We start from the raw sequence: 11,412 nt of genomic DNA on the forward strand, positions 1-11,412 counted from the left end.
ACGGAGGGTGTATTCAGACAAAACCCAATAATTCAACACCATGAAGCAGAAACTCATAAAACTGTAAATAATGGTATTAGCTTGGAGTTCGGGCTCGAGAGAGTCTTGCACTTCTCGCAGTCGACGCTTAATAAAACCACTTAGCTTCCTTCTATCAAAAGCCTCACGCGTGCAGGTCAACGCGTCAAAGGAAGGATGTGCAAGTCTTAAAATAGTTTGGTTTCTCTTAAAGGTTTCACACCGCGGCTCCGTGCATCGAATTGTTTAACCGCCTCACTCTGCTGCAACAGGCAATTTCTGTTGGGGTTTTCTATCTATGAGCAAAGGTTGCCAGGCTGATCATAAACACCACCTGGCTGAAATACAGAACAAACAAAGATGAAACTGACAGGGAGAGGTGGGGGGGGAAGCATCTCTCTCTGTCTCTTATCTGCCCGTCTCACATTTTCTCAGCATCTCCTTCCTTTTTTTTTGCCAGCTCCGTATTAATCAGCCGCTTTATTTGACTTCGGTAAAAGCCTTCTGTCGCCGCTTTTGTCGGCTCAGCTGTTTTCTTGGACGAAGTTGAAGCGTAGGCAGAATCAGGTGCCTCTTACTAACACTCAGGTATGCGGTGGATAATGTTAAATGCTGTTATGTCAGAATTAATAGCTGTGATTTCAAGCTCTTTTCACTGAGGCTATGCAACGGCGGCAACAGCCTCGCTCCTCAATTTCATATTTATCCTTCCTTAAATAAGCATTTGACAGGAAAGTAAAGGGAGAAAATGGAATGACTCGGGTTTCACTTTCCCTTATTTCACACCAAAAGGCAATAAGACACGAATAAAACACTAGGCAGGGAATTCAAAAACACATGGTAAGGATTTATTTGGAAACTCAGACGGAGTTTTAATTGCTACCATCTTTGTTAGATTACTGCGTTTGTGGGTGGGGAGATGGATTTCTTGGGGCGTAGGCGGGAGCTTCACAAATTACTTGTGGCCTCAGTAGAGAGATGAAGTGGCAGTGATTCTTCGCCGCTCTCAATGTGTCACTCATTGCTAACCTCCTCTCAAGGAAAACAGTCCAGACGAGGGTCGTCAGTTCACCCCGGCCTACAGTCTGTCTTATTAGACAGGCAGCCAAATGCCAGTTTAAGAATATGAATCATCGCCACAATGACGCTCAACGTACGTGTGGGTATTATGTGTGTATGTGTGTATGTGTGTGTGTGTGTGTGTCTCTGCTTGTTGATAAGCTGCCAGTTGGTGCCGTGAGAACTGACCTACAGGAAGCAGCATTTCCTTACCGGCCAAACCTTAGCGTTAGAAACAAGAGGAAAGTACATTGGGTGTACATCTTTGGGTGTACAAGTACGTCCTCTGCTCTCAGCATTACGTAACAATGCTAGCAGCATTATCACAACTCTCTCTTTTGTTTTTGTTCTCACCTTGATTACCCGCGGCAAATTAAACACGCCGGGCAAAAGGTCATAGCGACGTCACGGCTGCCTACCTTATCTTTGGATTAAACACGTTGAAGGTTAGCATCCTGTTGTGCTCTGTTCTGGCGGCATTGTCTTTGTTGCATTTACATGAAGCAATATTTAAATGCTGCTGATACAGTTTTGCTTCATATATGCCCCAAATGTCTGACCTATCCGACTTCTGCCAATGTTATGAAGCTCTCCTAGCATTCCACTGCATATTTACTCCTGTTTTGCACACGTTCTTCCTGCTCCCAAACATTTGAGATCAATAAGCAGAGCAAGCATTCCCACGCGGGCTTTTGTTGATATATTTTGTTCCGCTTTGAATTTGTCTTGTTTGACACCGAACAGACTCAATTGGTAAATACAACGCATGTAGGAATTTAGTCCCTTATTAAGAACAAAACAAAAGACCGACAGGCCTGAAAATGCCTCGTATTACAATAGGAAGGCAGCACAGAATGGGAAACATTTCGAATAAAAGCGCACGATCTTGAGGGAATGTCCGCTGAAGAATCAACAGCAATAGGCGTCTTGTAAATAACTGTGGCGCTCGGTGTTTGCCGGTGTCGTTTCAGGAGCTGCAGCCCTTAGAAGTCTCTCTCAAGGAACATTCTGATGAAACAGAATTAATGAGACAACACGCGAAATTACCATCAAAAGGTATTTCTGGCTAATTCATCACGCAAGTAGGAGACTGAGGGAAAGCATTTCCCCGAGGACCTGTTAAATCACTTCTGAGTTGCCGCAGGAGTAACTAGGCCTCAGAAACCCCCTGATCCCTTTGATTTATGCTGGGTCAGTTGGCATTTGACAAGAAAAGAACCGTAAAATTAAATCAGCTCAAGGTCAACAGATATTTGATTTGAACTTTTCTCGGATGGTTTGATTTGTGTTCATTCATGTTTTTTGATGTGAAAAGAAGCCATAAGAAGCCATCAGGCCCCGAGCCAATCTTCAGCTTACATTTGAAGTTAGTCCATCACAGTCATATGTGTGTGTGTGTGTGTGTGTGTGAGTGCCTCGCCGATGCCAATATGATTTGCCAAGTCAGTTAAATCTGGGCTGATAAGCAACATTCTGAAAATGCCAGAGTAAGTGAATGCACTGTCTGCAGGAGGCGGCTGGGCCGAATGCCTCAGGGTAACACTTCTCCTAGAAACAATGCAAAAGCAAGAGGGCAGAATTGCCTCTGGTGAGAAAGGGAGGATTCCAGAAACATCAGGAAACAAGAGTCTCCAAATTTAGGTCAATCCCACATACCAACCCATATCCAAAAGATTTGTTTTCTTTTAAAGAGAAATTGACATCTGGGCTTGTATTAAACTTCTCATGCTCTGAGGATTTGACTTCAGAGTCAAATCATTCTTAGCAAGGAGTTCAGACATATGAGCTTTGTTTAAACAAGCTTAGGAAAACTGTCAAGTCCCAGACTGATTCCGGAATATAACAACCCTCACACTCACCCTCAACAACTGAATCAGCCAATAACATTGCAACAAGGGTCACATGTCAGCCGATCATCAACGCCAGTCATTTATTCACAGTTTCTATTCCTGATTCCTCTTTCTTATCGATTTGTATGTGCAACATGATTTTGTTGAGATAAAGCAGTGAGGCAGAATTCTGAGAGAACCCATTAACCCTGTGTTGTCCCCGCTCAGTTCAGGATAACATCTAAGGTTTAGTAATGACACAACTTAAACAAAATAGCGAGGAATCTATTTTCTATGGATTTGCATCTTGTCGTTTACACACAGTCGGAGTCAGAGTCAGAGTCAGCAATATTCGTATGAATTACCTCATCTGGTGGACTCTCTTCATTTAGGTTCGCTTGCATTTTTGCCGAAATCGCAGCACAGACAAAAATCCCATCCTTCTGTCTGATGGTGTGCTAATGAGCTGGTGCAGCCTTTCATTGCCACATAGAGGAGGAAATGAAAACCAGCAGAGAACTAGAAACCACAGCAAAAAATCATGCACAACCATGATCTTAACACAGTATGGGGCCTATGATATGATTTATCATTATTATTATCATTATTAGATTTCTTGTATTATTGTGTTAGGCTTAGCCGCAGCACAAAGCAGCTGTCATACTCTATGAAAGCAGGCAGTCGCATTTATTATTAATGCTGCTGAGGAAAAGGAGCCACGCTTTTCCTAAACTCAGTCATAAACGGCACAGGGCCATTATCACACTACAACTAAACTTTCCCCTGGAGCAGAAATCAGTCCAGCATGGATGCTACCAACACACAAGGTCTCATAAGAGTGCTCATTAGTGCTATTTGGTGAATACAGGATGTGTGAACGGTGCAACATATACTGTATGTATCCCAACGATCCTCTGCAGCAGTGATGCAGCAGATGCCTCTCTTTTACTAATGACTCATCGAAGAGCATTCAGTGATTGCTGTGAGAATTTTCGGTCTCTCTCATGTGACCACTTGGATGAGGGAATACATCCAGGCAATCGTTAGCGTCAGAACAATACAGCATATGCCACATGATGAAACAAACCATAGCCATATTTGCGAAAAGCCACAAAGTGACAACTGGCTACAAATCCATAATGTTGTTGTGTGTGTGTGTGTGGACCGCAGCTCCTCTGGAAGCTACTGTCTGAGCCGGGAATCAAGGCTTTGGTTTGAGCTGCCAAGTTCATCAATTACTCATCACAGCAACCCTAACACAACTACAAGCTCTCAGTCTCACTAATTGGCAAAGTGAAAGGGGACTCAGTATGAAGGTGATGGGGTACATTACAATCTAAATTAACAATCCACTACATTGTAACCGCACTTTAAGGCCAATATGGAGGAGCAGCGGTCCACAAACAGCGGTCCAAGATTCTCCAGGGGATCCCTATCAAAATAAATCACTATTATCTCGCTAGTTGAAGGCAGACACACAATATTTCACTCTGCTCATTACTTTGGTTGCATGATGTGTCTCTGCTGCAGAGTAAACAGTAAGGGAAATCTATTCAAACGTCAAACACTCACAGCCCAGGCTCCTTAGGCAAAAATTGAATTCCAATCTTTTTTAGACATGCTTGAAAATGATAAGAGTTGTACCTCAACATAATACAAAATGCATGTGAAATAAGGCAACAGCAGTGCCGCAAACGCTATAGCCGCCCAAAGCTAAACAAATCGAAAAGCAAGGGAAATGAGTTACTGATCTATGACTATTTGTACATAGACATACAACATAAACAACCATTTTGGGAAAGGCAACGTGACAGGATGTTCCGGTAATGATCTTGTTTACACATCAGAGACGACACTGATGGTAAATAAAGACAACAGAAACCAGCAGAAATCGCAAATTTGCTGGAAACTGTATTATTAATCACTAACTACACAAACAAACAGCTTAAAATGCAGCTTGTAAAATATGAACGTACTACAATGCCTTTCTGAAAACATGTTGTGGTACAAATCTCAGAAAATAAGCAACTTTATATCACCGTAACAATACAATTGGACACTATTTGTGGCAGCATGGCTTGCACTACTTATTTATGGTTGTATGCATGCATGTATCTATCTATCTATCCATCTATCTATTATCCCTCTCTCTCTCTAAACTGTATTATGTGTCTATAACAGTTGAAGCTAAGCGGGACAGTCTTCTTCTCGCTGCGAAAACTATGTAGAAAGCTGCAATAAGTACCCGGGGAAAAACGCCGTACTGTTGTAAATATTGTCGTAAACATAAACAGTAGTCAAAGTACTTTAGTTACATGTACGAGGAGCCTGTGACTTGTTTAGGTTTTCACAGGCCCCATAACACAGGAAACAGGCTGAAACTAGGCGCGCCTCTAACAATTCCCAATCCACACACACACACACACGCACGCACGCACACACACACAAGCCTCTTCCTCACAAAGACAGGGAATCCTTGTTTTACATTTCATGCAAACTAGTTGGCAAATACCCGTACACATGACACTTGCAATCACAAAAACGTAACGTAAAGTGGCCCGTTGCCTAACAACCCCGTCCCCGCAGGCAGCAGACATTAGGTGGAAGCTAATCACAAATCTTCCCAAACTTGTGAAATCTGAAGGCAAGAGCTAGGACGAGCTAACGATGGAGCATGCAAGTTTTCTCTACGTACCAACTCCATATTTTTCCTTTTTAGTGGGCACCCAGCGAGACATTCTCAGTATCCAAGCCTCTGCGGGTTGACGTTAGGTCCGTTGGGAAAGATCCGGGTGAGACCTTTAGGTTGTAATAAAGACTTTTCTCAGTTTTCTCGCAGCTTTGGAGAGCTACACCAAGCAGCCATTTTCCACCAGTGACCAGACTGACCGCGAGGGGGCAGAACGGAACAACTTTAGTACCTCTGGGGGCGGACTGCGAAACTTCCAAAAACTCTCACGGAGGCTTTGAGAAGTATTACAAAGTTGTTGTTGATAGATTATAATTATGTCTCTTATTCTACTAAGCATGGCAATCAAAACTCTGGGTGAACTATGACCTTTAACCAAATAGGCTAAGAAGTGCTCAATATGTTTCATTTTATTTTTAATTATTTTTAATATAAACAATATTAGAATAGTTATATTCTAATATAAGTGAAAACATAAGTAAAATATAAGTACAACCTATTATTATGGAGTTTTTCTGCCCTAGCCTTTAAAGAATAGACAGCATTGTACAAAGGTCATATGGTCACATCTTCACTTCTGCAGACTTACATGAATACATACTTAAATACAATACAATACAATACAATACAATACAATTCAATACATACAATAAATATGCAAAATAAAGCTCACACAATTTGAGCACATACTTTTCATCGTAATGCCTCAAATTATACATTAAGTTGGGAAAAATCTGTATATCTGTAATAGAATATATACATGGCATCAAACACTGTTTAGCTCATTGTCTCATTGCCAGAAGATTAGATAATTATGCACTGTATTCATTTCTGTCCTTCTTTGTCATCAAAAATTGATGAGATGGGCGAACTGACCCTGTTTTTCTCAGTGCTGCAGTGCTGATCTAAGCTGATCTTATAAAACAATAATGCCTCAGCACTTGCGATGTTCTGATGGAAGGCAAGTGTCTAAGGGATCCTCCCGGTAAATCTCTCATATCTCTGTGATCCCTTTGATCCCTGCCACTGCCTTGCATTTCATTCCGGGAAGACATGTTGAAGCATTGCCACAAGAGGGAGCTGCGGCTTTCACTCATGCTGTCATGCGTTTGAGCTTGTCCTCTCTTGAACCGTGTTTAAAACTCTCCTCACTTAGTTGAGTTTTTGATTTGTTTTGATGCCATCTCTCCCTGACAGAGCATACAAAACGGAATAAATCACATCAATGCGGATTCCTTCGGCGTGTGTCTGGGAGATAATTTTCTGTAGCTTCTCAATTTGATAAGGTGTCTTAAAGCAGGTCGGAGCAATTAATATTTAAGACTGTTATCTCTGCCTTACCCCATTTTTGGGAATAACGACTCACCAAGTACAACAAAAGTTACTTTGAAAGACATCTCAGGAGTGTTAATCCTGTGATAAATGCCGAATTTCAATAAACATCAAAGAAAGCGTCGTTCCTTTGTTGTAAAAGGATTTCTCTCTGCTGATCTGTGTTTAACTCGCCCCAAATAAAGAATAAAGCACATCCTTGCCTCCAGCTGGAAGCGAAGGAATAATGACGTGCTGCAACCTACTATTTACTTCTGTATGTTAGGACATCATGTGGGTCACACTTACTTAGGCAGAGAGACACAGGGCCATTTTTCAGACAGTCTCGCTCCAGTCACATGGAGGCTCGGAGATAAGCGAAGCCTCATCAGCCACTGGCCACAAGATCACACGCAATAGAAGGATTTAACAAAGAGCGTTTGTGAGGTATGGAATAACATGGATAATGTGCTCATTAGTGATGCTCCATCATTATAAAGCACGCTTAAATGTCAGGAAGTTGGATTAGCTCAAATAAAGATTGTATTTTCTGACTTTCAGACAGTTTAATGATCAATAATGTTACCAACAGTCAGCATTGTTGAAATCTATACGTTGTTTGAAGGAGAATCAGAAAATGTACGTTTCTTGACCCCTCTGCTCAGCACACACGGAGACACACTGAAAACAGACATACACACAGACGCGCAAACACACACTCCTCTCTCTCCTCCTTTCTCCCTCCCAGTATTGGAGCTCAGTAAGTCTTTTGTTCGCAAAGCATCCCTCACATTGCTACACGCCTGACTGGAGACAGTACCCACTAGCACCTAGTTTATTTCAAGACAGAGAGAGTGTTTACCTCCTAAACACTAGGGACTGAGCCGAGTTGAAACCGATGGTACTTCTCCAAGTTCTTCGGTAAGTAACAGTATCAGCCGAGCTGCAGAATTGTATATCGAAAAACGAGTCGAGAGTATGATACAACTCATGTTTCATTGGATTCTGATCCCATTTCTCATTACAGATCCCTAAAAGTGATGAGCAGCAACACTCCTATCACTACTTATTCCTCGCAGTGCATTTCTGGCATACCTCATGCTAAGAGGGAGAGTTAAGCCGAGGGATTCTCATTAATACCTCTGCAGCAAAGAGCTTTTATGGTAGACTGAAACTTGAGAGCTTTCAGCGGTTACCTGAGCTCCAGAGGGATGACTCTCCGAGGGCCAGCTGCCCACCGGCGAAGGAGTTCAGACTGGAGGAGATCTGGGGATGACTCCTACTGGGAGAGCCGTATGTCAGAGGGTGAGGGTTTGCAACGTGTCTCCCACACACACCGCGCACCTCGCCCTCAAAGTGCCACTGAAGGAGGCCAGCTGGATGGCTGGCTGCAGCAGCTACAGAGACACTCTCTCAGCAACCCTGTTCACCATCAGGTTCCACCTTTTAATGAGCGGACGACCTCCATGCCCACTCTTAATAGGGAGCCGGCGAGACCTGCTTTGAGATCATCGGGGAATCTCTCTTTCAGAAGAGATTCATCCTCTTGTGGAAGTTCTAGCCTGTATGGGAGTTCAGTAGGGAGCCAGGAGCCCCTTCACAGTGGGCTTTTCTCCCCTACCGAGCGTCGTGGGAGTTTGGAGAGAGCTCATATCATGCAGGCCCCAAGGAAGGAACAGGCTAAACTCAGTTCTGTTGCCCCTGTCAAAACTGGATGGTTGCCTATCCAAAGGAGAGTAACGGTGGCTGACATCTGTAGCCAAAACCAGTATTTGGATCACTCTTCCTCCCAGGTAAGACATAGAGCATCTGTTACACAGGTATTTATTCATTAAATGTTGGGACATTTGCCATTTTCTGATATTACCTCTGGAATTCCTCAGCGTATACTTAATTTGTCCATAAAACCATTTAGAGAAAGCGACGATTAATTACAACCTGTGACAAGCTGAGTCATGTACTTATAACACTAATAAAATGGGCTTTATTTCTAATTCATGAGGTTTGCACTGCCAAAGGAATTAATGGAAGACTTAGGGTATTTAACCATTTATTTTTTAACATTTGAAGGATTTTTGTAGGTCTAAAGCAAAATTCTTGGAGGGAGCTTGATTGGCAGTTTGAAAGCCCTTTGCTCTCATTAAAGTTTGATTTTGAAGCCTGTCACCAGGCAGAACAACGTCTCTGTCTTCTTTTAAAGGCTTCCCCCCTTTTTTACATTTCAGTGTGGCAGAGTGAGCTTCAGATGTCTCGTGGCGTAGCTCTGTGTGGTGGAGGTGATGGAGTGTAGTTTGCGGAGGGGCAGACTAAAACACGTACTGTTCCACAGAGAGTCATTTGTAGTCAAGTCTCAGTTACCCGGGGAGAAGGCAGTGCTCCAGCATCCTTTGAAAACAGCTTACTCTGCAGGAACGCCGTGCATTCTCCGAAGGTTTACGACTCGTTCGGAGCAGTAGCAGGAGAGAGATTGAGCTTTGTGCCCTGAGAGGATGCAAGTCAGTGTACAGGGCAAATTCAATGGAGTATGACCCAATGAACAGATGGAATTACTTTGTAATCAATAGGTTGTTGGGCTGTACAATGCCATACATTTCACTGCACCGAGGCACAAGGAACATCTCTTCCCTGGAGCCACACACATACAGTTCTTTGAGGAAAAAATATCTGGTTGAGTTCGTCAATGTTGACTTTTGGGGTTTACAGTAGTTTTAAGACAGTCTAGCATAGAGTAAAAGTTGTTTTATTTGAATGTATCAGACAAGGAACATCTGTTTGTCTGTCTGTTTGTAAATCAAAACACATTTCACGGAAAATTCTCCCTCTTCTAATGGAGCTTCCCTTTCTCTTACAGGTAAAACTGAAACAACCTATCACTCCATTATTTCAGAAGCACGCAGCAGCATCCAGACACCAGGGTCAGTACCAACATCGCATTTATTACTTTTACAATCATTTTTTACAGCAGAGGGATGTTGTTTGTCTAACAGATAGAAAATGAACCGAGAAAGCCTGAGCATCAGAAGAAAATCCACTCATAATTCAAATACTTGTGCATATTTGATCAACAGGTCACAGGTCGTAGGCAATTGTCTTACAGCAAGAACATTAAATTCCCCCGCAACACACAATGGTTCCACTCCAGCAGATGTTTATGTCTTGATCAGTGCAGGAATAATATGGCCACAGGCTAAGCACAGGGCCAGTGTTACCCAGAATGAGAACAAGAGCTTATTTCAGGGCTGACTTGCCACACAGTGTACCTGACACTAATCAGCATCTACCTGCAGTGGTGCCCCTGTCCTCCTTTTAGAAGCAAAACCAAGTCAGTTCCGGTTATAACCAGCCAAGTCTGTTGTGCCACAGCAGTAAGTATGGGTTGAGACTCTGACAAATAGAGATACGGGCAAAGTAGAGGCAGAAAGATAAGGAAAGATGCTGACTGATTGATGAAGGAGCCATGTTAATCTTTGAACATGGCAGCTCTAACACTCTCCGGGGTTGATCTGAGGCTTGATGTTCCAGCCGCGTGCTTGTTTATACTTAGATTATCCCGGCAAAGCTCAGGCTGCTGGCAGAAATCAAAGCCAGAGTTTTCACACACCGAGACGCTTTGATTGATCGTCAGATAAACGGACCGTAACTTCTGTTAATATCATGTGCGGTTTCTTTTAAAGGTTATTCACAGATTTGGTGACAAAAAGAATTATGTTCACCTTTTACTAGATCGTAACCCTCTAACATTTTTAACCTTTCATTCATTTGGCTTTCATTTGCCATTTTGTAGAATTCTTTTTCTGTAGGAATCCAGCCAGACTTGTAATATTTGTTATATTTTTATAATTTTTATTGTACATAATTATAGAATTTTACACACAATATCATTTTGTTTAATTTTTTGTTTGTAGAAAAATGTATTTGTAAGTGCTTGTAAGACATTATATTGTAGTATTTTCTACAATAATAGTAGGACATTAATACATTCCAAAATTCATGTAGCGATATTTAAAATTTTATTTCAGGCGCTTCTTCAAAAAGGTTATAAATATTTATATCTTCCATGATTGCACAGTGAATTATAATGTTGTGCAATTGCATGTAGGTAAACACGGCCACAGCTGAAATCCCAGCAAGGAAGCGGAAGAAAGATCATTTCCAAAAAATCAAAACTAACAAACTGTGACGAAGCCACAGACTTCATCTCCATCTATTTGTCTCTGTCTTTCCACTACATTTAAATCCACAGTTCCACGCCTGAAACGAAGACATTTCCTCACAATTATTTCAACAAGTATTGACTCAGTTACACTTCGGCAGGAAAATGACCCGTTTCCCTCCCACTGCTGCCAACAACACAGTGAGAGGAAAGTATCTTTAATCAGGCTTGACTCTTCACAGTCACTTACTGCCCTCTCTCGCCATAAAAACTGCATTTAACCAACTTGAATTAACCTGAAGTTAACGACCAAATGATAATAAAAGTGGCTACAACCGCTATTTAAATAAAGA

General features: G+C 42.1%; 1 protein-coding gene across 2 annotated transcripts in view; it reads right to left on the bottom strand.

The window, feature by feature from the left end:
- dock1 (dedicator of cytokinesis 1) overlaps positions 1 to 5,805 on the bottom strand; it is a 141,345-nt gene extending 135,540 nt beyond the window's left edge. The window contains exon 1 of one of the 2 annotated variants that reach the window (XM_076143549.1): positions 5,602 to 5,805. In XM_076143549.1, the coding sequence (XP_075999664.1) occupies positions 5,602 to 5,644 (43 nt within the window). In that variant the 5' untranslated portion in view covers positions 5,645 to 5,805. The remainder of the gene's footprint in view (positions 1 to 5,601) is intronic. The other variant, XM_076143550.1, reaches the window with a different exon arrangement.
- Between the last annotated feature and the right edge of the window lie 5,607 nt (positions 5,806 to 11,412).

This window comes from Genypterus blacodes, unplaced genomic scaffold (assembly GCF_046128005.1).
Source record: "Genypterus blacodes isolate CSIRO-AG114 ecotype Tasmania unplaced genomic scaffold, CSIRO-AGI_Gbla_v1 ptg000026l_1, whole genome shotgun sequence".
Taxonomy (NCBI): Eukaryota; Metazoa; Chordata; class Actinopteri; order Ophidiiformes; family Ophidiidae; genus Genypterus; species Genypterus blacodes.